General features: G+C 51.2%; 10 protein-coding genes across 10 annotated transcripts; 2 read left to right on the top strand and 8 right to left on the bottom strand.

Annotated features, from left to right (window-relative positions):
- Window positions 1–340: 340 nt before the first annotated feature.
- On the top strand, window positions 341–1,067 carry Aud_006598 (uncharacterized protein; the record flags this gene model as incomplete). Its single annotated transcript, XM_043291497.1, has 3 exons — window positions 341–345; window positions 399–905; window positions 986–1,067. 3 exons carry the CDS (start codon window positions 341–343, stop codon window positions 1,065–1,067), a joined length of 594 nt encoding a protein of 197 aa, XP_043147432.1.
- Window positions 1,068–1,282: 215 nt separating this feature from the next.
- Window positions 1,283–2,386, bottom strand: pre6 (proteasome core particle subunit alpha 4; the record flags this gene model as incomplete). Its single annotated transcript, XM_043291496.1, has 5 exons — window positions 1,283–1,631; window positions 1,708–2,095; window positions 2,172–2,224; window positions 2,280–2,286; window positions 2,359–2,386. The coding sequence occupies 5 exons, from the start codon at window positions 2,384–2,386 to the stop codon at window positions 1,283–1,285; spliced, it is 825 nt and encodes a 274-aa protein (XP_043147431.1).
- A 1,249-nt stretch (window positions 2,387–3,635) lies between these two features.
- Aud_006596 (putative RNA binding protein (Arp)) lies at window positions 3,636–5,846 on the bottom strand (the record flags this gene model as incomplete). Its single annotated transcript, XM_043291495.1, has 4 exons — window positions 3,636–4,556; window positions 4,620–5,326; window positions 5,480–5,537; window positions 5,691–5,846. 4 exons carry the CDS (start codon window positions 5,844–5,846, stop codon window positions 3,636–3,638), a joined length of 1,842 nt encoding a protein of 613 aa, XP_043147430.1.
- Window positions 5,847–9,382: 3,536 nt separating this feature from the next.
- On the bottom strand, window positions 9,383–12,813 carry Aud_006595 (condensin subunit YCG1; the record flags this gene model as incomplete). Its single annotated transcript, XM_043291494.1, has 2 exons — window positions 9,383–10,663; window positions 10,729–12,813. The coding sequence occupies 2 exons, from the start codon at window positions 12,811–12,813 to the stop codon at window positions 9,383–9,385; spliced, it is 3,366 nt and encodes a 1,121-aa protein (XP_043147429.1).
- Window positions 12,814–13,426: 613 nt separating this feature from the next.
- On the top strand, window positions 13,427–14,616 carry Aud_006594 (cysteine synthase A; the record flags this gene model as incomplete). The annotated part of the gene is made up of 2 exons (XM_043291493.1): window positions 13,427–13,544; window positions 13,619–14,616. 2 exons carry the CDS (start codon window positions 13,427–13,429, stop codon window positions 14,614–14,616), a joined length of 1,116 nt encoding a protein of 371 aa, XP_043147428.1.
- A 122-nt stretch (window positions 14,617–14,738) lies between these two features.
- Window positions 14,739–16,040, bottom strand: Aud_006593 (putative sulfite oxidase; the record flags this gene model as incomplete). The annotated part of the gene is made up of 4 exons (XM_043291492.1): window positions 14,739–15,332; window positions 15,389–15,830; window positions 15,918–15,982; window positions 16,029–16,040. 4 exons carry the CDS (start codon window positions 16,038–16,040, stop codon window positions 14,739–14,741), a joined length of 1,113 nt encoding a protein of 370 aa, XP_043147427.1.
- A 612-nt stretch (window positions 16,041–16,652) lies between these two features.
- Aud_006592 (translocation channel protein TIM22) lies at window positions 16,653–17,301 on the bottom strand (the record flags this gene model as incomplete). Its single annotated transcript, XM_043291491.1, has 3 exons — window positions 16,653–16,988; window positions 17,057–17,152; window positions 17,206–17,301. 3 exons carry the CDS (start codon window positions 17,299–17,301, stop codon window positions 16,653–16,655), a joined length of 528 nt encoding a protein of 175 aa, XP_043147426.1.
- A 657-nt stretch (window positions 17,302–17,958) lies between these two features.
- Window positions 17,959–19,721, bottom strand: Aud_006591 (DUF4048 domain-containing protein; the record flags this gene model as incomplete). The annotated part of the gene is made up of 2 exons (XM_043291490.1): window positions 17,959–18,175; window positions 18,247–19,721. The coding sequence occupies 2 exons, from the start codon at window positions 19,719–19,721 to the stop codon at window positions 17,959–17,961; spliced, it is 1,692 nt and encodes a 563-aa protein (XP_043147425.1).
- Window positions 19,722–21,050: 1,329 nt separating this feature from the next.
- Aud_006590 (STE20 family serine/threonine-protein kinase) lies at window positions 21,051–23,174 on the bottom strand (the record flags this gene model as incomplete). The annotated part of the gene is made up of 6 exons (XM_043291489.1): window positions 21,051–21,318; window positions 21,382–22,017; window positions 22,072–22,673; window positions 22,735–22,902; window positions 22,967–23,034; window positions 23,126–23,174. 6 exons carry the CDS (start codon window positions 23,172–23,174, stop codon window positions 21,051–21,053), a joined length of 1,791 nt encoding a protein of 596 aa, XP_043147424.1.
- A 562-nt stretch (window positions 23,175–23,736) lies between these two features.
- Aud_006589 (FAD-binding oxidoreductase) lies at window positions 23,737–25,426 on the bottom strand (the record flags this gene model as incomplete). Its single annotated transcript, XM_043291488.1, has 2 exons — window positions 23,737–23,769; window positions 23,822–25,426. 2 exons carry the CDS (start codon window positions 25,424–25,426, stop codon window positions 23,737–23,739), a joined length of 1,638 nt encoding a protein of 545 aa, XP_043147423.1.
- Between the last annotated feature and the right edge of the window lie 643 nt (window positions 25,427–26,069).

Raw genomic sequence — 26,069 nt, 5'->3', positions numbered from 1 at the left:
AGGAGGAGCAAGAGAGGGGAGCAATTAATGAAGGAAAGCAGAGCAGTAGAAGGGAAAAGGTGAGAGATGAAAAGGAAGAGATTGAAGATCTACCTCTTCTCAATATCAATCCATAATGATAACCACGATAACCTAACAATTGCGATCCGATCCATCACTGACAGTACCTCCGTCACATACTCCATACGTTGATACTATCAGCCAAGACGGTGGCCTTTAATTTTTAGCTTCCTTTCTTTTAATCTCCATCACTTATCTAGTCAGCCTCTCAACGGAGAAGAGTATAGATATACGATTCTCACTCCTATTCCATATATATCACCCTCATTTCCTCCTCACAATGTGGTGCGTCCCATTCCAACCACCACCGCCGTATACCTTCTCTAACCACCGCACAGCAAACACGTCCTCAACGCCCAAGTAGCCATCCGCTCTCCCTGCTGTAAGCCACACCTCACCACACGCATTCGCAAACCCAGAGCTATCCTCAATACTCACCATCCTCATCCTTCCCAGGCCGAAAATGGTTCGACTGCGCCGAATGCCACCTTGAACAAGAAACCCACCCGCTCACCAAATCCACCGAAATGGTATTCCCACAACCCCCGCTATCCGCAAAACCACCCTCTAAACCGTTATCCCCAGATATTCGCCTGTAAAAAGTGCAAGAAGTGTTTCCGGAAGGACGCTACGGAGTTCGATGAGAGGTGCGTTCATGCTGAGTGGCCCAGGGTGCCCGGAGAGTGCGCTTGTGACTCCGAGGACTCTCAGGCGAGGGTGTCAGGTGCTGATAACTGCGGTAGCGACGAGTACTGCCCGCACTGCGATAACCATTTTGTGATTGACGCTGTGACGCCCAAGGCGGCGTTGCAGGTTGAGGGTGATGATGCTCGGGTTGATTCTAGGTACGTTTATTTCGTCTGGTGCTGCCTTTGAAAGATTGTTGTCTGCGGTCCATGGGATGGTGCTGACTTTCGCGCTTTAGAATGATCAAGGACGACCGTGTGCGGGAACACCAGGAAAAGTCGATATTCAGTTTCAAGGATATATCGGATCGGCTAGGCTGAGTTGGATCGGTCACGATGGTTTACGAAAATAACGATCTAATGCTTGCATATTCTCCCCATCCAAACAGATTCACCATAGACTACCTGTTGCACACTCGTTGGTTCTACAATACAGTGCACATTTCTTCAGGGGCATCACGCTGCGCAAGTCTTATGAATTCAAAGGAGGAAAGTTGTAGTCAGGTCTCGTAGTTGCACATGTCCCGTATGAAGTCTCAGTCAGCCGACTCCCGGGTCGACTCCCCAGTCTCTCCGCCGCCGGGCCGCGTCAGGATGGCCGCCGTTGTGGTCCCAGTCCGGCCAGTCTTCTTCTTTGCGGCCTCCTCTTGCTTCTCCGTCTCTATGCTCTTGACGTAGGCCTCGATCTGGTCGTCAGGCAACATCTCAATCGTCTTGCCGGGAGACATGATGGCCACCTCGATATTCTTGGCGCCGGTCTGCACAACCTCCAGCAGCGACTTGATGGTAAGCTGGATCGTCTGTTCCCGGTCCATATCGTCCTGGTGATTCCGCTCAAGAAACTCGCGCACCGTCTTGCTGGAACGACCAATAGCATTTGCTTTCCTGTAGAGTAAGTGTCCAAGTCAGCAAGGTTCCTCACCCAACCAAGTCACTCGCCTCAAGCCAAGAAGCCACCTACCAAGCAGAGTAAATCCCCGAAGGCTCGGTCATGTATAGTCGAGGCACCTTATCATTGGGATCAAATCCCACAACCAGAGTACTGATACCGAAAGGCCGGACACCGCCGCTCTGCGTGTACCGTTGCTGCACACTAGCAATGTATTTGGTGATGTATTCAATGGTAACGGGGTCCTCGACGGTCAGTCTGTGCGACTGGGCTTCTAATCTGGCCTTGTCAATGAGAATACGGGCGTCGGCGTTCAGTCCGGCAAAAGCGAGAACGGCGTGGTTGTCCAGCTGGGCAATCTTCGACGGTGTGATGCGGGTATCTTGAAGCTTGAGGGCAGACCGCTTCTCGCAGCCCAGGACGACAACATCTTTGCCTTTTACTCCGACAGCGCAGGTTCCTGTTCAGCGCAGAGACGGGTCAGGGAGAAATCGAACAGAATCAAGTTGTGAGCTTCAGAAGGCTGATTGGCCTACCTCGCTTCACAGCTTCCATGGCATATTCCACCTGGAAGACGTGCCCGTCGGGGCTGTTACTATGGTCAGAAAGCTGATTCTAAAGCTCTAACATATAGCAGAGCATACCTGAACACTATATCTCTGTCAGAATAAGCTGTCCTTTATACCAATGATGCAAGAAGCTAGGGTAGCTAAGCTGCCTTACCTGAAAGAGCTCGGTCATATCCCGACATTGTGCGGTGTGAGGAGTGCTGTTTCTAGAGGAGATAGGTACGGAATGAAATAAATGGCGATAGAAAGGTTTGGCAAGGACGTAAGTGGATGGCACGTAATGTTGCTCGTTGAATGCTGAGGATTATATCTCCGACCTTGGGGTGATGACGGGATAGAGGTGAACGCGAGTCCCGCGGTTGCCTCAGAGCTCCCAGACGCTTGGCGCGCGGCTATTTGCTACATCACCAAGCTTCCATGACAGATATATGACAGTCCAAACTTATTGAACAGCCATTCTATATTTTTAACCAGCTGGAAATAATGGATTCTACATATAATGGAAGTATTCGAATGCTTGGAACAGCTGATTAGCAGCCCAGACCATCGTGATTCGACCTTTCGTGCACCAAATCGTGCTGGTGCCAAGGCAATCCTCAAGAGTTGGTTTACAGCATAACATCGACTTTTCATATTGTAAACAATGTTGGCCAAAAGACAACATGAGGGAAAGAGAGGAATTATAGACATATAGAACAATCTTCTTGCACTCGCAATACCGATCTTTGTGCCTCACATGTGTCCCAAATGTGTTGAAAATTTTGCTGACGCAGAAGAAATACCCCAACACCCCCAACGAGAGTCCATCCCATTGTATCCCATCCGTAATCAATACCATGATTCTCCAGTAATTCCGAGTGCAGAAGAAACAGCAATATCTAGAATGCAATGCCAAGTTTGAGCGTCCACCACTGGTTGCAATGCTCGAGCGAAGTCATGCGCTTGGAGAACAAAAGAAGCTCCGTCGAAAGATGCCCCATGAGAAGAATGCGCGAAGCTCAAACCGACCCAAAGTGAAGGATGATGATCAAAACCAGTCGAGGACAATCGACGAATAAAAGCGCCCCTTGCCCATCTGCCATTCGGCTGTACCAAAGACAGTTCTCTATACCCTCAAACATCGCTTCCAAAGACGCAGTAGTAAAACATGCCGAAAAGTGGTGGACCAGAAAGGCTGCGAGACGATGTGAAAGATTAACAAAAAAACAAACACGAGGATTAAACGACGACACGCTACCGGCCTGCTCCTCCCAACCTATGCACCAGAACTGCAGATTCCCTTATACAAACGCGCAGTCAACGAATATCAACCGTTACATATACCAACAGACTCAGACCTTCATATTGACAAACCACTGAGGCGAGGGGGAATCGGGCTGATGAGAAACCATCTGTGGTCTCGTCGTTACCCAAGAGGTGTACCCGCTTTATTTAAGCAGGGGACTTGCTGGCGCCAGTGCCATTACGGCGGGAGTGGGCGTCGTCAGATACGGTCAAGCCGCCCAAGCCAGTTGAAAGGAAGGCAAAGGGATCATTTGACCCGTCTGTCGCATAGAATCCGCCATTCGAGGCGCTCGTGGAGGTGGTGTGATCAGCTCCACTGAAAGCAGCCTGGGTGGCAGGGTTGGAGAAAGACGAGGTGGTATGCGAGGCATTGGTGGAGCCATAGCCGGCATTCATCTGACCCATCGGTGGATAGGCCCCAGGGCCGCTACCAAGACCTGAAGGCAAAGCATAGTTGTTGGGGGGCGCTGCGAATTGCTGGTTGAAACCACTAAATCCACCAGCTGCCGAAGTAAAGGGACCAGGAGCAGGGGTGCTGGTCATGGAGTTGGGGCCCATGCCGAACCCAGCCGGAGGGTCCATGGGGGAGGGGAACGCAGAGTCAGCGACAACTGCAGCCCCCGAGCGAGGAGCACCGCAACGCAAGCAGTTGATGTTCTTGGCGAAGTTGTGATAGCCACAGCCCTCGGAACCGCACTTCCAATCACCCGCACGGAAGGGGACCACACCACCGTTACCACCCATACCACGAGGGTGGCCCATTCCGTGGCCATGGCCCATGTGCGAGGGCATCATGGATGGGGGACCGTAGCCGTAAGCTCCGTAACTCATCGGGTCAGGAGCAGCAGCCATTGCGGGGAACGAGCAACGGAAGCAAGCCGTACGGCGCTGGAAGTTAGAGAAGCCACAAGAGGGGCAGGTCCAATCGCCGGGTCTGGGACGATTTTTGGACGGCGGGAAGGGAGTCAAGATCTCAGCAGCACGGTCCAGGACACGACTGGAAGAGGGGGACACCTCGATGGCCTTCTCGTTCAAGGCGCGGCCGTTCATACAGAGGCTTTCAGCAGCCTACCATCCAGTGTCAGGATCATGCAAAGGACAAAAGAGGGAGAAGCTGAAGAATATACATACCTCCTCGTGAGATGAGAAAACGGCGAAGCCCGTGCCAGTGGGCTTATGTTGATCCGGCGTCCGCAGAGTCCAGAAAGCGATCGGACGACCACCGAACTGGGTGAACCAGCTTTCCAATTCTGACTGTGTAGTGTCGTGGGGCAGACCGCTCAGATGGAGAACCTTGCTGCGCTCCGTCAAAAAGGCACGAACATCCGCTCTGGCATCCATGGGCCGAGTCAAGATCTCCGGGTGCTCGTGCGGCGGCTGCGACTTGCGAATCAAGCCGCGGAGAACGCGAGCCAAAGTGATGGCCTCCTCCATTGCCCGGCGAGGAGAGGCGGGGGCCAATGCCTGAAGGTGGAACGGGAGGTTATGCTTGATCGGAGCGGAGGACTGTACAGGTTCAACTTCAAGCGCAGCGCAGATGTTGGAAAGGGAGCTGGGACCGAAAGGGAGAGACTCGGGGTGATGAGTCTGCCATCTCTGGTACTCGGTGCGGAGGTCAAAGGTCCGTGAGTGCTGAAGATATGGGGGAAGAACGACGGCCTTGTCACGAGCCTCACGGGGCAACTGCACTCGGAGATCCCACGAATCCAACGTCACAAAGGCGAACTCGAGATTCTTGCTGATGAGGTGTTCCTGGGCAAAGGCATCGAAGCGGTTGATTGCGTCACGGAAGGTACCTGCCGAGCGGACGTGTTCCCATGTCAGAGTTGTAAGGCTTGCTGTCAGACACTGTCAGCCATTGAACCAACAGACTGATGCATCCAGTGAATGGGAAACTGTGGAGGAGCAGGGGGTTCGGAATTCAACATGAACGCGTGTTCGGTTGAAATTGGGTATATGAATAGATTAGAAAAAATAAAAGAACCACTTACTGCAAAGAGGCGTAATGGGAGTGTTGACGGGCTTGACGAGAACACTTTCGCGATGAAGCTACGGAGAGAACAAAAGTCCCAGTCAGCAACATGCGGACGGACAGCGGTGGTGGTGGCCTAGCCACTGCGAGGGGAAAAGGGGAGTGAGGCGCAAGGAGGAGGGGAGAGGGAAAAAGGCCGAGTGTTGTTGATTCAGAAAAATAGAGCCTACCTCCTCGCAGGTTTTGGTATCCAACAAAATCCATCCCAATTCGATCACCTCTGCAGAATCTTTGGTGACGTAGACGCCATGTTCATCACAGGTGGTTGCGACGTGGATGACAATGTAGCGATCCAGCTTAGGGGTAGGTGCTGAGACGGCTGCCATCGCTCAGATTGTTGTCTCTTTTCCACTCTCACTGCCAACGGAGCGGCGAGGGAAAGGGGACGGGACGGGAGTGAATGGGGGAAAGAAGTGGGAAAAAAAAAAGTCTCTGCAAAGCTGCAGAGGATCTTAAATCACGACAGTTTATCTGGTCGTGATTTAAGATGCAACAAAAAAAAAAAAAGGAAAAATAAGAAAATGAACAAGCAGAAAAAAAAGGACAAGGAAGTGAAGGGTAAGGACAAGGAGGATTGAGGGGAGGGGGAGATTGAGAGGAGAGAGCGAGAGCGAGAGGTGAGAGAAGGGAAGAGAAAGGCCCCAGGCCGAGCTAGTAGTAGTTGGCCAAGGTACCTTAGTTAAGGTAGCCCGTAGTGAAGGACGAGTCCGTTTGGTGGTTACTTGGTTTGGTGGTGGAGCGTCGAGATTAAATAAAAAAAGAAAAGTTTCGGGTCTGAGGGGAAAGCCAGTGGAGATACACCAGTAACAGCAGACACAGATGGATAGATAGACTACTGGGAGCAGTCAATGACAGAAATCGAAAATGCAGCTAATAAGGATCAGAATGGAAGTAATCAGGAATCCCAATTCAGCTGTATTTGCATTTGCTATGAGATAGTAATTTTATTTTGTGGTACAAGGAAGTTATAACGTTGCAAAGAAAAACATGTGGATTATAAATGATTTGAATGGAATACTTAGTTTTCCCTAAGCTTGAGAGGTATTCATTTCTCCTACTTCTACTCTATATTAATGTCAGTGCCAGAGACACAATATCCCTCCTAAGATGAGGGGTAGGCGACAGCTGTTCATTAATGAGTAAGTGAGTAGTCACTATGTGACTGACATATGCAAGAGAGCAATTATCCCGAGCCATTACTAACCAACCTGCATCTCTCTTTCTGTAGTTATAAGCCAAGGATCGCTAGATCTATGCTTCCTGGTCTTCTACGCTCATGCCACCATGTTCCTCCCAGACTACCAAAGGGTACAGTGTCTATTCAGATCCTAAAGAACCGGGATATTTGTACCGATACTTTACAAATCGAAGACCAGCTATCTTATCAATCTCAGATTCCATCTTTTCCTAACGTCTCTTCCAGTTGTGAGTCCCCCTGGACAATTACACACTTTTTTATGGGAACCATGCTACTTGAACAGCTGCTGCAGAGATTCTGCTGTCTATTATGAGGCGGAGAAAATGAATGCTCCTTGTATACCTTATATTATCAGTGTAAGAGGTATTTATCCTGACCCATCAGAAGATGATTAAGTCAGCCAGTCTGATGCCAAGGCAGCATTCAGCGCAGCAAATATAGAATGGCAACCATTTCCTCAACATATCATCGAGGATCTCTTCACCACTGCTAGACGTATCGTACTATCTTGGGATGTGGAATTGTTCAATGACATTACAGTTTACGTGGTATTATCGCCTTCCTATTTAATTTACCCAGATCGGGAGGCTGGCAACAAAGGTAAATCCGTTGAAGGGGGACTTATACTTACTCTATTCCGCGTAGCTGGTCAAGGATGTATCGTCGTCCTTCCCCTAAGTTGGGCGCGAAGATTATTTAGAAACACCCATTTATACACAACAACTTGTCAATGAGGATGCATTGAATTGGAGAGAAGCGGATGGATTTGCTACGGCTTTGCCAGCCCGTGGTACTATGTGGGTTACGAAGCGACTCGAATGATAGCGAGACCAACGTCGACAGTGGCGTGTATGGCAAAGACTTGACGAAGGTACGATGTACATTCTCAAATAGAACATGTAGCCAGATATGTTCGTCCTAAAGACTACCGACTTTCCTCTCGTTTCATGTCAGAATTCGAACTCCTCTTGCACGAATCGTAACAGTGCGGCTTCCAAAGGCTAAGAGTCAATTATCCTCTCCGCGCTTTCTAGCCAATCGTCGACCCATTGGAAAAGAGGAAATATATAAGCATATTCCCAGTACGAAGGGTACCGGCCAGCCGTCTCCCAATCAACGATAGCGGCAATTCTATATTCCCAAACGCTTGATGTGGAATTTTCGGCTTTCTCGACAAGGGTATTCTCGCTGTATAGTTCTCCATGGGTGAAAGTGGGTTTATGGCCGCTGAGAGCAGATGGAAGGTGTCGAGCCAGAAAGTCAGAGGTCCAGCCATGTCTACCCCTATCAATCCAAATTTGACTAGAACGAAGAGCAAGGGCTTTGCTGAAATCCTCTTCTTTGGTGGAAGGGCCTGTGATTGCAGGGTTCCCTTCTTGCGAGAAAAATTATCGATGAGGAACAGGCCTTTGTGTCAAACTTCCATAGTATCCGGGAGAAGGGAGCGATCTCAGGTCTGCGAAAATGGATCAAAGCTGGCCAAGCAGAGAAGTTTTATCGTTTTCTGGAAGTGAGGGCCATAGGCTGCCCAAAATAGTTCCGGGAGTATATTCCAAGACAATATAGAGCTTGTCCTTAGTTCGATACATGGCGTAGAGTCGTGGCGCCGGGATGGAAAGCTTCTGCTCAATGAAAAGCAACGCATAGCCCTCATTTTCAGCGACACATGGGCCATATTTGACAATATACAGGTTCTACTTACCACACGGCGTCCACCATAATCTGGGTTGCGAATAGTGGGCAGACTTTGTGCTGCGTGATCGACTTCAAGTTGCTCAGGAAGAGGACCTGGTAACTGGTCTGACTCTCGATAATATGGAAGAAAAAAAATCATTTCGCAGAAACCATTTTTCTATTCTTGATAATAGATGTCAATCCTTGCCAAATAAGTTGGAACGGACGGTAACTACACCATGACAGTATCTATCATATAGAAATACTAACCAAGGTAGCAAACAGGTTTCTATCCTGGTCTTTAGACTTAATACATGTAGTCTATCTGGGAGTTAGCGAGACAACTAGAAGGAATGCTCCTTGCATATATTATCAGTGTAAGAGGTATTTATGCGGACCCGTCAGAAGATAATCGCAAAACAATACATGAAATATAGTTAGAAAGACAGGGGGATAGAGCGTTTAAGACTGAGACACACGGATTGGCTTGAATTCCACCCTACCCCAATCTCACAGTGACAGCAACGAGATATAGACGGGCAGAGTCTTATTGGACAACCAGGACGGGACAGATCTGTCAGCCCTTGCTCACGCCACTAAGACAGTTACATTCCGATTGACAAGGTTATCTGAAAATTTAAAAGTCAAGAAAATTCAATTCGAAGTGTCTTTTGACTGGACCTCCCAATCCTTGGGTCGGCCAGTCTCGTATCCAAGGGACACATTGATGTACCTTTTTTTATTTGATAATCGAGTAATCATATTTCACAGAGTCAGCATCCACCGTATCAAAGGTAGATCATCACGAGAAACCAAAGGTGCAATAGATTGGAATGAAGCAGCGGCAATCATATACACCAATAGACCAAATCAATAATTACATGAAAACCTCATAACCATGTCATAACCCATCCCATCCTCAAACCGTGACCATCATTCAACGCCGGCGCAAGAGAAAGAAATGAATCAAGCACCAAGGGACCTCCGCGCTCAGTCGTCATGAGCTTCAGACTTGATGATCGTTCCTCGACTGTCATCGTTCTCATCCTCCTCCATGATGCTGGGCTCTACTGAGAACATCCGCCGGCGTTTGCCTGGGTGCTCAATGGACGGCCGGGCACTGCCAGAGCGGATGCTCATGGCATCACTTTCGGGTTCCTCGGTGCCTTCACGCGGCCTGACACTCTCGGACCTGGTACCCTGCGCAGTTGCAAGGAGTTTGAGAACAGCATTCTTCACCTTCACGAGTGCATTTCGACCCGCTGCTTCGGCCGCGACACCCTCTTGGATGGCCTCGTCCAGTAATTCCTTGACCTCCTGGGCAAGAGCCACATTCTCAGGGGAGATTTCGCCCCCACTGGCACTCTGGGTGCTGGAGCGGAATTGATCATCGCCTTCGGGGATCCTAGACCCAGCTCGCGATGGTACCACAGGAGGAGAAATATAAAGCTTACTCAACAATGAGAATATAAGCTTCTTTTCTTCCTTAGAGCACCGGTTGGGACCGGTGCTAATTCCCAGAACGCGCTCCAGAATATCTTTCACCAGGGCCAAGTGCACGAATCCACAGGCGTTGGAGCTTGTCGGAACACCCGCCAGAATCTTCTCTCCACCCAGGCCCACCACTCTCCGCTCATCCGTCCATTCTGCAAGCATGCCCACGACACCTGCCATCAGGGTCTTCAGCTCCCTTTGTCCAACAGTCTCATCAATCTCGCCATCACTATCTTCCTCGGCTTCTAGGGAGTAGTACTCCTCCGCCGCATTGAGAACCGCACGGATAACGGGAACGGTCACCTTTCGCATGTGCTGGGTATTCTCCAAGCGGGAATGGCAGTATACAGGGAAGAAATAAGCCAACGCTTGCCTAAAGGCTGGGTTCTCCCGAGTACGTGGGTGGAAGAAAGAAACAATGAGCGATTGCAAGAGGGTCTCCACAGCGGACTCGTTGTACTCCTGGATGGCCGGTGGAATGTTTGCCCCAGACGGCGTAAAAGTATTTGTGAGCAACAACTTTGAAAGGCCGGTGGCTGCAGCGGCCTGGACACTGTTCGGAGAGCTGGCCTTTAGAGCTCTTGCAAAGACCTTGAGCAATGGCTTCTGGAATGCTGGCGGGGAAACGGTTTCCCCGTCAGACTGTGTGACAGGGGCGAGTAGCGAGGGATGCGTCGTTATCATATCACACAAAATGTGCAAGGCGGTGACCTGCAGGGCTTCGTGGCCTTTGCTATAACAGTGGATGAAGAGCGTCATATTCTCTTCGGCGAGAGTCTGGGGGCCCGGAAATAATGGGTCAGCAATCTGTTGAGCAAATATGCTAATGTTAGAGAACTCACCTTGTCCAACAAGCAGCAGAGACCAAGGCACACTAGACCCCTTTCACGGATCGGAGCCTCGTGGCTTCGAACCGCTGGCACGACCAAATTGTTGAGCATAGTGACCAGGTTCATGTTCTGTTGCAGATTGCCTTCCACGTTTTGTAACATACATTGGGCAATATGCAGGCATTTCATATTGACCACGATCTCCCGCAGAACCTTGGCCTTTGCTTCCTCCTTATTGAAGGGTACTTCGGCTTCGCTGTCTGCCGGGGTCTCGGATCGTTGGCGGCTGGAGGTCGCATCGCTAATTTCAGACTTGGCCGAAACAAAACTATCTTCGGTCACAATGGTGTCATGGACTTCCGCAATAGCTTCGAGAACGACACTGCAGAATTCGCTCTCGGCCGCAGCAGCAGGTCCGCACACACATCTCAAAGTCTCGACAGTGAGCTTGGTACACTCCTCAGGTAGCTCGGGCACGGCTAGCGACTCGCGAAGGAGAGAGAACATTTTCCGGCGACCAACCTCGTCACTATAGTCCAACGTAATGGCGATATGTAATAGTTGCTCAACGATAAATTCGTTCTCAACCGTGTCGTCGTCGTTTGCTTCACTAGTGTCCTTGGCCATTTTCTTCCTTTGTAGGAGCTCGATCATGTATTTTTTCAGGAAATGCGCGAAAGCTGTCACCTCAGGTATCTTCTCGTCGGCGAGACTATCGAACTTTCCTTCGTTCTCGACGCGGCAGAAGTCGTTAAACGATCGTAGAAGAAAGGCTGACTCGGCCGTCAAGGATTCCCAGAATGGCTCATCGAATACAACTGCCTCTCGATAGTCGGGGCGGCCCTCCCAGAAGCTGCGCATGGCCTCGTGCGCGATCCCCGAATCCATCCCAGAGCTGACGACATCAATTCTTTCCAATAATTCCAGTAGTGCCGGGATATTCGGGGGAGACCGCTGGGTGGAAGGACCATTTTCGGAATCGTTGTTTGCGCCAGCACAGTCTTCAATCCAGCGGTCATAGAACAACTTTCCTGTGGCTTTTCGGACACTTTCATCTCGGTCTCGAAGGCCCCATCGAAGCAGTTTCTCTCTCATTGAAAGCGACAAATGGCGGAAGTCACCCAGGGTGGGAAGTAAGCGGGAGTATAAGGCTCGTCTGGTAGTTGCTTCAAGGTCTCGTGCACGTTCGAGCAGATACGGGAGAGTCGCGGGCACTAAAGGCAGATTGAGCAACAAGGTCTTTCGCACTTCAGCACTTGTGTCATTCTGCATAATGTCAATGAGCTTTTCGAGGAGGGCTTTGGAGCTATCGTCGTTGTCATCGTCGTCTTCTTCTTCGTTTCCTGCCAGGCGTCCAAGCCCCAGCACAGCCTGTACCCTCACTGAGGGCTCCTTGTCTCTAATTCGTTTCAATAGTCCCTGTCGAATGGTATGGTAGAGATCATCATCGATTGTTTCGAGAGAATTGACAATGTGGGTGACAATTTGTGTCGCGCGAAAACGCACGATCTTGTCCTTTGCTGCCAGTAACGGCACAACCACGCTGATCAGATGAGTCGCCAGTCGGGCAGTTGGAGTCTCGATGATATTTTGCATGTCATCCTCGTCATTTCTGGCGGCGAAGATTTCGGTATCTTTCTCAGTCGCGTGAGATAGGAAAGTTCCAACAAACCGCAGAATTCGATCCCCAACCGACTCGGTCTTCTTGATCGGCAGTATGCGCAGCAAACAGCGACCAACCTCTACGTTAAACTCTTTTTCCGGAATGGTTTCTTCACTCGGCAGTAACAGTTCCTCTCGGACCTCAGGGTCCTTGCCATCCTTCTTCGTCTTCTTCGCAGAAATTCCGCAGCATGTCTCCTGCAGCTTCCTTAATCGCACCACAAGCTTCCGATGACCGGTCGTTGAACGCTGGGCATCAGCAAAAATCAAACAAACATCGCGACGTAGGTTAGGCGATGCTTCGGGCGGAGCAGGTTCCTCTGGAACCACAAAGGACGGGGTCACAGACGCGGCGCGACCTCCCGATGCTGAGGGCTGAGCCGACGACCTGCGAGTCGGCGCAGAGGTCGAACGGGCGGAAACTCGGCCAGGCATCTCTGGTTAATAGTGAGGAACGGCGTGAAATTCTGTCAAATGAAAAGGACTTGAATCATCTCAGAGTAGTCATTTGCATCTCATTTATTGCTGTATAGCATCAGTTGTGTGACTAGATAGGAATAGTGGTCAAGATGGACGTCGTCTTTCAGCAGAGCGGAGGTACCACTCCCAACGCAGATCGCTGTCACGGGGCCCAAAGGGATAAACAAACAGCCCAAACGGGAAGCACTAAGATAAGGGCTAGGGCTCTGGGCACGTGTTTTCTGTACATCTATGTATCTCTGGAGGGGTACAAACATCAATCTACCTGAACGACCACATAGCCACGAAACAGACTACTTTACTTGGAATCCTCTCATAGCAGCCCGTATTATAAACTCATCTTATGTTGCGAAGACCAACTCGACAGAAGTGGAAATGGCTGGCTCCATACGCCCAACTACTTGTTTCAAAACCTCATCACGCCATAGTTCACGTGATCTAAAGATGACTAACGCCGATGCTCGGCGTCCGAGAATCTGGGGTTCTTATACTCGCAAGTCATTTCGTCTTTCTCCGGCGTGCATACCGTTGACGGGTGTTCTGGAGTACCTGTGGTCTACTGGGAAGCATGTTTCGACAAAGTGTACGCCGGTTTGGCACAACTGCCCTCCGCGCCGTGGAGGCATCGACGGTTTACCATGAGCGGGTATCCAGAACTCAGGGCGTCGTGAACGGGTTGACGGAAGGTATAGAATACCGCAATGGACATCTCACGGTGGTAGAGCAATTGCACCATGCTAATCAGCCTCTTTCCTTGCAGCTATTGGAAACACCCCTCTCATCCGATTGAAGAGACTTTCTGAGGAAACCGGACGCAATATCTTCGGCAAAGCTGAGTTCCAGAACCCAGGCGGCAGCGTCAAGGATCGGGCGGCGCTATTCGTCGTCAAGCACGCCGAAGAGAAGGGTCTATTGAAAGCAGGCGGTACAGTCGTTGAGGGGACAGCTGGCAACACCGGCATTGGTTTGGCGCATGTCTGCCGATCCAAAGGCTACAAGCTTGTCATATACATGCCGAACACTCAGTCGCAGGGTAAGATTGACCTGCTGCGTCTTCTGGGTGCCGAGGTCTATCCTGTGCCCGCTGTTGCGTTTGACAATCCTCAGAATTATAACCACCAGGCGCGCAGACATGCGGAGTCGCTGGAAAATGCCGTATGGACGAACCAGTTCGACAACACCGCCAACCGCCAAGCCCATATTGAGACGACTGGACCCGAGATCTGGGCTCAAACGGATGGAAAGGTCGATGCGTTCACATGCGCTACTGGAACAGGAGGCACTCTGGCTGGTATCACGCGATACCTCAAGACCGCCAGCGATGGCCGCGTGAAGTGCTTCCTTGCCGATCCTCCAGGCAGTGTTCTCCACAGCTACATCCAGAGCGGCGGAAACCTGATCGAGCGCAGTGGAAGCAGTATCACAGAGGGAATCGGTCAGGGTCGTGTCACCGACAACCTGCAGCCCGACATCGATCTGCTCGACGGATCGCTAACCATCAGCGATGAAAAGTCCATTGAGATGGTTTACCGCTGTCTTGATGAGGAGGGCCTCTACCTGGGCGCTAGCTCCGCGCTCAACGTTGTCGCTGCCAAGGAGGTCGCCGAGAAGCTCCCCAAAGGTAGCAATGTGGTGACCATTCTGTGCGATGGTGCCTACCGGTATGCTGACCGGCTTTTCTCCAACACCTGGCTTCAGAGCAAGGGCCTCAGAAGCTCGATTCCCAAGCACCTGGAGAAATACATTGTGTTGCCATGATTGGCTGTATGTATAGTGATTAGACCAGTGCAATATACTTTACGATTTACGTTATGTCTGTCCTTCAGTCAATCAGAGTCTGCCTTGCCATACAACTCTTGGATACCTCGAGAACACTTGCACTAAATGATTGTCAGGTTCCTCGCCCGCCCGTATCCATTATACCCGACACCCCTCAGGTTCCACTGCGAATGTTCTACTTGTACATTCCCACCAGCATCAAAGGCTCGGCTCAGAACCTCCCTTCCCGTTCCTCTTTCAGGACACACAACTGCAGTCCACAACACCCAGCACCATCGCCTATTCCCCTGCCCAGCTTCCTCAATCTTGGCATCTACCCACGTCCTCCCCCCATCCACTGAAACCTGCACGCGAGTAACTGGTCCATCCGCACCATGCGGAACAGCATACCCCTTTACCTCCATAACCTCAGAACTCGACAAAACAACCGTCTCATCATCTTCCGGGACCGCCACAACGGAGTTGATAGGCATATCGGACATGGGGGGCGTCTGCTCCCAAAACGGCTGCGCGGATTCTTGATCGACCGCCACCGGCGGTAGGACCTTGTAATCATGCTGCTGGTAGAAGTTCGGCGACTCATGGTCCGAGACCGTGATGCGGTCCAGCCATTTGACCCATCTCGCGCCAACAATGCCAGGTAGGATAACACGCACGGGATAGCCGTGGTTCACGGGGAGAGGAGCGTCATTCATCTACTGCCGTTAGAGGCCAACATATCTCCAAGAAACGGGGCGGAGGAAAGGGGCACCTCCAAAGCCAAAATCGCATCCCCATCCTCCCTCAAACACCTCTGCAGCGGCACACTGGCCCCAAACCACTCATCCTCCTGGCATTTCACCTGATAGCACGAAAATTCCACATGCAGACCATCCTCGTCCTCCCTGACCCCCGCGCGAAGCAACACTTCCCGTAACCTCGGCCCCCTCCATTTACAGTTCATGACCGCCGCATCCCCCCAGTCAATCCCCTGCACTTCCTTCAGCATGGTGCGCATCGTGTGTCGCCGGTTGCCAGCGCATTCCAGCGCACAGATGACTTCATGCTGGTGGAATTCTCGGGCCAGCTGCTGGACAGATAGGCTGAGAGGGTTGGAGACCAGGCCGTCGACGAGCACTTTATGAGACTCCGCCGAGAGATGGGGGATGGGGCCGTGGTTCCGATCGTAGGAGACGCCAGCGGGTGTGAGGAAGCTGTATACTTTTCAGTATTTTATCCTTATTCCTATTCCGTCTACGGAGTCTTGTGTTACAGTACAGTCGAGGATGGAAGATGCATACCTCGCGACGAGTTGCTTGGCGGGTGGCTCTCGGTTCAGTGGCTTGTCGACGGAATAATCGATTTGCTTGGTTGAGTTAGAACAGACCGTGTGTTGGTGTTTTGAGACTTACCGTACAGGTCATTTCTACGGGTAGCAGGTGTAGTTGACATTGTCATCATCGACGTGTTTGTGTTTGCGGATGTTATGTAAATATATAGCGTTGCCCCCTACGTCATGGGTGAAGCCAACATGCATCTCGTGGCACAACGGGGAATGTGGTGCTGTTCATAGGATTAGAATCAAAAAAGTGGTCTTGTACCTTGAGATCAAGTTGATATTGTATTTATTTCTTTTACTTTCTACTGGTTCTTAGGAGTTCAAAAGCAGTGCAATGGTTAGCCATGCAGATTGGAGTATTATGCCTGTATTCAGACCCTCTATAACCATATCACCGTGTAGATATTGTACACTTGAGTGGCGAGTCGCACACATACCATACAAGTCAGCGCCCACTCAAGATCTAACATATGCACAAAGTGCAGAAGCGGAGTATATGCACGCGCGGACAAAGTACATCATCCGCATCGACCAAAATAAAATCACCAAGAACGCCCAAGATGCTGCCCATATCTATCCCAATAACGGGGACAACGAAACCCAACGCCGCGCCAATGTTTATACACGTTTTGCAAAGCACACCCATCTATTCAAACCAGAACAGCAACACCGCATAGCAAGCGAAGCAAGTGAAGCACTACTCCTCCGACGGCATCCTCATATACGCATCGATCGCCGCACTGAAAGCCGCAAAACCAACGCAGCCAGCAGCTGCAGCCTGCGGGCCCGCCTTCGCACCGAGGATCCCGCCCGTGATGCAACCGGCCGCCACGCTATTCGTGAGGTCGTTCTTCGCGCGCAGGCCCTCGATGCAGCACTCCGTGCCGGCGTAGAGGGCACCGACAATACCGAAGTTCTTCGCCGAGGACCAGGAGCGGGCGCCCATGTCTTTGAATCCGCGGCGGAGTTGTTCGCGCCAGGGGAGGTCGGAGAGCGCGGCTCCTTGGGGGGTGAATGCGGAGTCGTAGGACATCTATTGAGTAGAGCACGGTCAGACACGTTCTTCTGTATTCTTACATCGGGGATATCGGAACAACATACACTAGCCATGAACAAGCCGAAGGCACCGCCCAGCGCAAAACCCATCGTACCGGAGATGGCGGTCTTGACGGGACAGGATTCCATTGCTGCGTGCATCTGTGGTTTATATTAGCAGGTAAGCCGGTAGAAGATGATGTCTGCGAACGAACCGCCTTGACCATTGCCTGCTCCTGATCACTCATGCCCTGCATATTGTTTGCTCCTCCCATACCGCCGATGGGCGGAGTCATTCCTGGAAAGCTCATGTTGGATTAGAGAGTGTGTCTCGGCGTAGAAGGTCCTGAGTGCTGCTATTTATGCGCAGAAATTCTACTAGTAGAACTCGCGCAAAGAAAGGAGAAAATTGAGTCGCTAAATGGAAATCAAGTCGCTGACTTCAAGATAATCGACCTCGGACATTTTGCGGAGATGGCGAAAACAAATTTATTTTACGGCGTGGTGCAGCGGCCAAAAGCGCAGTATGTCACATGACATACGGCTCATGTTTCGGCCTCAATACTGCTCTATTTGTTGGGATGTTCATCAAGCTGGAGAAGCATCTGGTTGCTTAGCATCTAATTGCAAAATTTATAGAAATATAAACGCGAAACATATGTATACATAATATCCTCATACATAATCCGTGTCGGACTAGGGCCTCATCAAACACGTTTGTAACCAGGGAAGAGAAGAAAACAAGTCATAAAATGGCAAATCCACGAAAATTGATGAAGAAAACGCTGTCGTCGTGAGGGTATTCAAACGATAATCGTAGCCCTGCGTTAATTTGTACTTGGTCCATGCGGAGATCCAGCCAGGTAGAGCGCATGCCCATATATGTTTGTATTTACAGTGTAGCCTGAAAGTGGTAAGGAACAAGTATCAGGTCAAGAGTCATGAAGTAGGACAGCCCACGGACGGGTTCAGTCTTTTTTATCGTCCTTATTGAGCGGCGGGGAGCTCGATTGATTCTTTCTCTCAGGCGAAGGTGAGAGACTGCGCTCCCATTCGGCCATTAAATTGGATGCCGTCCGGGTGAGCTTCGAAGGAGCAAATTTGGTGATTGCAGGCCAGGGAATGCCATCTGATACGCTGGGGTCGGGGACGAAGTCGTCTTGTGTGGCGCGCCAGTCTCCAAAGCTAATTCAAGTCAGCGCATATCAATCAGTCAGACAGCGAGTTTAAAGCCTGGTGCAGAGCAAATAGCATACCTGCCGCTTGTCCGAGGGCTACTGTTCTGTGTCATCGGAGACTGGTCGTGCTTGGACTCCAGCGTGGAGCGGCTCGACGAAGGGGTGTGCGTCTTCTTAGGTTGGGGGGTATCCCAGTCATCCCAGTTCTCTTCAACGTCGAGGTTGTTGTCGGAGGTTTCTTGTTCGGTCGCCCCGCGTGGGGTATTTGAGGCTCCGCGAGCTTTCGTGGACTTCTGCCCAGCTGTATCAATGCCGAATTCACTCCAGAATGACACGTCCATGTCCGCCGATTTAGTGTCTTTACCAGTTAATTGTGTCCCTGCCGCCTTGCCCCGCGAGGACGACGGTGACCGCGATGAATTGCCTCCTTGCACCGACAAGCGGTCTCTGCTTCGGGACGCGGAGCTGGAATCTCGTTTCCGCGCGGGAGGCACTCCTCTCGACTGAGTTGCATTGATTCCCTCTTCTCCCACGGTAGCCTGTCGAATGTCTTCCAGGAACGTCCACAAGCCTTCTCTCAGATCTGAAGCCATCTGCTTGCCGGTACGCACGAGTGCCTCCCGAGACGGGGGCGGCATGGTCCTCCGCCACTGAGAGATCATATCCTCTGTAGGCCGCTCGCTCGTCTCCGTGGTTGCAGCGCGTTCAACAGAAGGCAAGGTCGCCGACCGCGGCGTCCTGGTCGCACGGCCGCCGTCCGCATCAGTACCAAACTGCTGGTTGACTCCAGGACCATTAACGGGCGAGAGCAGTGATAACGCCCGCGTATGAGACCCCTGGAACACTCGTCGTCCGTTCGCAGATATCGCAGTTCCGCTACTCGCAGTCGCCCGTAGGCTTTGGCGCCGCTCGAGATCGCGGCTGAGTCGAGCTTGCACGGCCGAAGAGCCATCCGCGGTGCCTGCACTGCGTTCTTGACGATGCTGGCTCGATTCTTCATGGGTCGCGCAGTCAGGCGACCGCAGAGGGAGCAACGGCTCAGCTCGGTGGTTGATCTCCGTGCGTTTCTTCGTCTTCTCCGAGGAAGCCCATTGTTTCTTCAAAGTATCCAGCTCCGCCTCTGCCCGCTGAAGCTCCTCGCGGAGTTCCAACACCTTCCGTTCCTGCGATGCAATGGCGGTCAGAAGGCTAGAGCCATCATCCTGATCATCGAACACGATCGGAGTTCCAGCGGCAGGGAGAGGAGATGGACGGGCTGCCGAGAATGTGGCAGGTGTCATAGATTCGGGGGAAGCGACGCTTGGATCGGATTCAAGATCCGGAACAACGTTGATAGGGAAGTTGAGGGTTAGGCGTTTTGCGTGCCGAGCAGCACCGTTCGGTCTGGGGGGAATAGATGATCGCTTCTGCTGAAGTTCTTGACGACGTTGTACCACAGGTGAAGCCTCAGCACTGGCAGCTGGCAGGTCCCGCTGACTTTGGAACGACGGCGACATTGTTTGGGACGCTTCCGGCGCAGGTTCCGCGTCGCCCGTTCCCGGGGAGCTCCCCATCTTCGGGACAGAATAAAGCGTAGAATGTAGCGATTGTACCTAAGGGAATGAATCGATCATGACAAAATGAGCGTGAGGATTGGCCAGCCAAATGAGAGCGATGGACTGATGATGAAGGAGGCAAAGAAATGGAGCAACGGAAAGAGAGAAGGAAGAAAGAGTCGGAGAAATTATGCACAGAGGTTCTGGCCAAACAGCATCACTGGACAGATATGAGGACAGCCTCGTCTCCCCTATCTAAACCAAGCAGTCCACCTTAATTTAACAGTCTAATTGACCAAACTAACAGACCGCCTGGCCCAGAATTCCCCGTGGTCTAGTCTTTAGCCTGACGAGTGACGACTCAGGAGAACGTCAAGAGCGTGGCGGGTCTCCCACTGCTCATCCTTTCCGCCTCCAGTGTCGATGGCCGCGTTTCATCCATTCAGGGGCAGGATCGCCTCGAGTCTGGTGGCTCCAATTGGCAGTTTCCCATGTTTAATTAAGCCGGTCGTACTGAAATCTTACAGCAATACAAGATGATTCTTCAGGAAGCCTCATTTGCGACTTGATATTGAGGAATACTGCGCTATGCAGCGGTATGCACCGAGCAACCTCCCTCTGACATGAAATATGAGAATGCATCCTACAGATGAAGGATTGTTCGAGCGTCAGATCGACGAATCCATCAGATTATTATTATTTTTTTTCTTTCAAAACGAGTCGCTATATCCACGCCTCAACAAACACGACATACAGGAATGAATCACAGTAGCTACAATTAATGACCAGCAACACATATATCACAAAGAGAACAGAAGTAAAATGCTCCGCAACGCAGGACACTCGAAGACATAGGGTCCATGATGAAACACAAGTAGAGGGTAATCACACAAACAATGCTGGACAGGGGAATTCCAATAGTCACACAGGAAGAATTAACAGATTCACCAGAAATTAGTCCAAAAATGGGAATACCAGGACCAATCCTTATGCAAACAAAGAAAAAGAGAGAGAAAAAGGTCAGCTGCTGAGTAGAAGTCAAGTTCGCAGGCAGGTAATCTACCATACAGGCTCTCCCAGCGCAGCAAAGGACAGAGACAACGTCCGAAGTGGGTATCATCGACCAGCAGTTCAACCCATCAGAAAACAAGCAAGTGAAGAACGAACGCCCCTAGTGAGACATTGAGAGCGACAGTTGTATGCCAAAGACACCGAGAAAAATAGCAAACCAGCAAACCGGTAGAGAAGAAGATCATGATATATCGAAGCCGGTGACGCCCCAGAACCTTTTATACAGCGAAAGGGAAAGTGATCCAGCAAGGACAGCCCAAGAGTAGATAGATAGAATTAGATTCCAGGCCAGCGATTACGAAGGCCGTCCGACCAACGCTGGTAAAGAACGTCCGACAGTTGCTTCGTGTGTTCCATTCCCGGCACCTGCTGACCGGGAAGGCTAGACAGCTGCGCCGGCTGCCAATTGGAGTCTGGCGTTGCTGCAGACTGACGGCGACGGTGGCTCTTCAGATGTGGATTATTTTGTGCTAAAACGAGCCGTGGTCTCTGTGGGGATTCGGGTTGTGGAGCTTGCGGGACGAGAGTTGCGAGTTTCGAATCACTGAAAAGGAGGCGAGAGTCAGTGCTACGCTAGTGACGGACATGTGAACCTGCAATCACCGACCTCTGAAGTTTCTCATTCATAGATTTGAGAATATGGTATAGGCCCTCGGGGTCGACCATCTCCAGGTCGCTCCAGGCCTCCGCCAGTCTTGAGATGGCTTCTCTTTTCTCCTGGTCTGCGGTAGTGCCAAGGACCTCCTGGCAAGCAAGGCCGACGGCCTTGCTATAAGCTCGACGCCCTAGCTGAGCCTCCTTGCTGTTCGAATCCGAATACAGCGTCTTGGGACTTGCGTTCTCATCAACAGCGATTTGGTACTGGTTTATGTACGAGGTGTCGGGCCCGGTCTTATCCGACACCCGACGGAACTGGCGAACTGTTGACGGGCTGTTGCCGAAAGTCAAGTCGACGCCCAGGGGCTGCTTTACGCCACTTGATCGTCGCTTTGGCCGTCGCACAGAGGGACTCCGGTCAGCCGCTGGAGTTCGCCGTACGGTCGAGTTCGTGGCATGCTTCGGCGGGAGAGGCGGACTGGACATGTGCAGATTGTCCATCAACTCCGAGGCTTCGTCGTACAAACGGTCTCGTGTATCTCGGTCAGATACTAGGTCGTGCGAGTCCTCTGGTTTCGACGTGGGAGGTGCCTTGACAGTGTCAAAGACCCATCCGTCGTCGTCTTCCAGCCGCGTGATAGTATTGCTGTGCGAGTATGATTAGCGGATGGACTACTCGAAACCCGGAGGCGAAACTCACAGAGACTCCGCATAGTATTTGACGTTCTGCCTCAAACCTTTGCCAGCATCCCAATCCTGCTTCCGTTGAATGAGTTCCTGCAACGCCTCAGTCTTCCCTGCATTGCGAATGAATTTGTGTCTCAAAAGCTCCTTCGCGCTGGGTCTCCGATCCGGGTCCTTAGTCAAGCATTGCGCTATAAAGTCCTTGAAAGCGCTGCTATATTCATTTCCTTCTAACCGAGGGGCTGGCTCCTTTGGAATGAGGAAGAGGACCTTCATCGGGTGCGTACTCGCATGGGGCGGCTCTCCATTGATCATCTCGATCGCGGTAATCCCCAGCGACCAAATGTCCGCTTTATAATCGTATCCAGCTTGTTGAATTACTTCAGGAGCCATCCAGAACGGGGTTCCGACAAAGGTATTGCGTTGCGATTTGATGTTGGTAAGCTGGGCCGCAACACCGAAGTCGGCCAATTTCACCTTTCCTGTGTGGGATAGAAGCACATTGGCAGCTTTGATGTCGCGGTGAATTTTGCCTTCACTATGTAGATATTCCATGCCTTGTAGCAACTGTTGGCAGATAATAGCAACATGCGCTTCGCTGAAGACACCGGGTTTCAGCTATATACAAGTTAGCGATCACGGAGTTCCAATGACGCACTTGACCAATTGACATATTTACCAAGTCGAGACAAGATCCTCCACCCAGGTATTCCATGACAATCCACAGCTTGTGTCCCCGAAGAAAACTCGCCTTGTACTGCGTCACGTAGGGGCTTGCGCATGTTGCCAGGACGGAGATTTCCTGCTGTATTTCCTGAATATCATCTTCGCTCGATTCGAGATCGATCTAAAACCATTTCCAGACGGTCAATTGAGAAGCGAAAACAGGTCACACACTGGTGAGGGCGTACATGTTTAATCGCGACAATTTCCCCGGTAGATTTTTCAATAGCCTTGTAAACAGTCCCAAAGCTTCCACCTGCAACAACAATTTCCTTGTCAGTCAATGCCAATTGCAAATTTTCTTCTTTTTTATTTTTATTTTTTTTGGGCGGTTGGTAACCACTCACTTCCCAGCTCCTCCATCATCTGATACCGACTGGCCATATCTCCCTCCATGGTTGCGCGAGCTGCTACCCGAGTCGTCGCTCAGGGGTGGCCAGGATGCGAGGCGGATACGCAAAATACAACAACGAGCGGACCACACAAGGCGCAACTCGTACAGCTCAACCAGCAGTTCCTGCCCCGGCAAGATTCGACGGCTGATCTGGACAAGTCGAGCACACTCAAAACCCCCAGTGACCAGAAAACAGCTAATTGAGCTGGATGAAAGGGGAAGCAAGTATGTATCTACTTAGGATCCATCACATCCAGTGGTCGGGTCGCTAGCCGCAACTTTCCCAAAGTCCGGGAGGAACAACACCCGTGGTAGCGCTGGGCAACCAGCCGCCTAAGGCAGCAAAGTGGAGCTTGCCCGCTTACGGAAGTTCCCCACTGGTAAGGCCGTAAGGTACATTAAGGCAGTAACGTACTGAGATCTACAGGGGTTTTGGAACCCTCTCGATATTCTAGAAGGACGTCAATGATATCGGACTCGCCGACTGATGTAATAAAATTCTATCTATACTTTCAATAATTCGTACCCGCTAGAAATTGTTAACGCCATGCAAGCGCTTGATGCCTAAATGTACTTGTAAGGGTTCATAATCCCATTCTAGAAGATTATTAGTAACCTCGGAAGATGGTTTGAAACGAGCTAGACTTACCGGGTCGTACAAGGTTTTCAGCTGCTTCATCAATTTGAGCATGGTATCATTCTGGCTGTATCCGATGAACTCCTTCTTGGCAAGGCCCAATCCATGCTCGGCGCTTATGCTGCCGTTGCGCTTCTGGATCCACTCATACACCCACGGCTCAATGGCCTTCTCAACCTCCCTGTTGTACTGCCTGACAGATATGTTCAAGTGGAGATTTGAGTCACCCATATGGCCATACCCGACGACGGCTCTGACAGGGAAAGAGTCATCGTCACCCACGAATCCCATCTTCGTCAGGCGCTCACGGCAGTCTTCCACAAGCTGGTACAGCTCAGGCAGAGGAATAGAAACGTCATACTTGTAAGTACCGCCGAGGTGGCTCAGAGCTTCCGTAATGCCCTCTCGCCAACGCCAGATGGACTGGAATTGTGTCTCGTCTTGGGCCAGAACACCGTCGGCGACGATTCCCTCACCCATGATATGCTCCAGGAAGCCTTCAAGCTTTTCCATGTCATGCTCTGCATTGGACCCACTGGTTTCGACTAGGCAGTAAAAAGGGTACTCCCCTTCCAGCGGATACTTTGAACCAGTCGACTGCTGAACGAGTTTCTGGCTGCGTCCGTCCATCAACTCAAAGGCGGACAAGATCTCGGAAAGGTGACCCTTGGCCTCCTTGTAAGCCTGGCGCACCTGGTCATAGCTTTCGAGACCAAAGTAGGCCACATTGACTGCCTTGGGCCGGGGAGGGCACAAGATGGCGACGCCGGTGACGATGCCGATAGTACCTTCTGAGCCGATGAACAACTGCTTCAGATCATAACCTGTGTTGTTCTTTCTTAAGGTTGAGAGGGACTCGACGATAGTACCATCCGCCAGGACAGCTTCAAGACCAAGCACGTTGCCGTGAAGACTGCCGTAACGCAGCAGACGGAGTCCTCCCGCGTTTGTCGCGACGTTTCCTCCGACGTGGCATGAACCTTTTGCACCCAAATCCAAGGGGAACAGGTGGTCGCGTTCCGCGAGGTACTGATCGGCTACCTCGAGGATAACACCCGCATCAACGACCAGCACACCAGAAGCCTCATCGAAAGAGCGGATCTTGTTCATGCGTGAAGTATTGATGACGATCTCGTCGAACACAGGCACGGATCCTCCCACCAACCCGGTATTACCTCCCTGGGGAACAACAGCCAGCTTCTTCTCATTGCAGTACTTCAAGATCTGGCTAACCTCCTCCTTGTTCTGTGGCTTAAGGACCAGCTTCGTGTGGCCGCGGTATTTGCGCATCCAGTCGGCATTGAAGGGTTCGATATCGTCCGTAGCATCAGTTGTCACTCCATCAATCACAGCCGATTGAGCGCCAAGAAGCTCCTTGAAGTACTTCACATCCTGTTCCGTGATCTCGGCGAAATTGGGGTTGCGCTTGAGTTCGGGATAGGCATTGGTGGTGTACTTGATTTCCCTTGTCGCATTACCTCCGACAACGGAGCTGACACTGAAAGATCTTGTGGCCGACAGAGAAGCACTGTTGGCGATGATGGGGCGCATCCAACAGCGAGGCTTGGGTATACGAGCCCGTCGGAGGGCAACCGAAAGGTTTCTGGCACCCGACATTTTCCCAAAGACCGACAATGGGAGGCTAGAAAAGTTGTCAAGTCGACGAGGCACCGGCGATCCAAAAAGCTCACTGTTGGGGTACTGCCCACATCATGGCAAAGGCGGTGACCATCGGAGATTTATCCGCTCTGACGCATGAATCGACAAACAAGAACGGAGTAGTGTACGATCACGTGATGTTATAGTGTGGTATTAGCCTGTGAGCACATCCGTCTCAAAAAGCTCACGAGGGAAGAGTTGCATGAAATGAGCCGCTCAAGGATCCATACAGGCGATTAATATCAAGCTGGAAAAGATCGACTTGGCATAGAGATTACAGATACCTCACCGGTACTCGTCGTATGCGATTTACGGGCAGAAACTGTCAAGCTTCTCCAGACGATGTCGAGCAAATAGAGGCACCGTAGGAGCATGGATCCTTTGTTATAAACCCACGGCAGGGAGTAATTCCTATTAGCTATCAAGGTTGAGGCCAAGCTATCCTTTGCAATAGGTCGACCGATTTAATATTCTATACGATTCGATCATTTCAAGGCATGAGCTTGAGGCGAATTTGTTGGCCAGTCCTAGCGATTTCTTAGTAAAAAACCAGATGCTCAAGGATTTGCGGAAATTTTCCTATTCCTCTCATAGACAAGTA

The sequence above is a fragment of the Aspergillus udagawae genome (assembly GCF_001078395.1).
Source record: "Aspergillus udagawae IFM 46973 DNA, scaffold_4, whole genome shotgun sequence".
Taxonomy (NCBI): domain Eukaryota; kingdom Fungi; phylum Ascomycota; class Eurotiomycetes; order Eurotiales; family Aspergillaceae; genus Aspergillus; species Aspergillus udagawae.
This window is presented reverse-complemented; position numbering and strand designations above follow the sequence as displayed.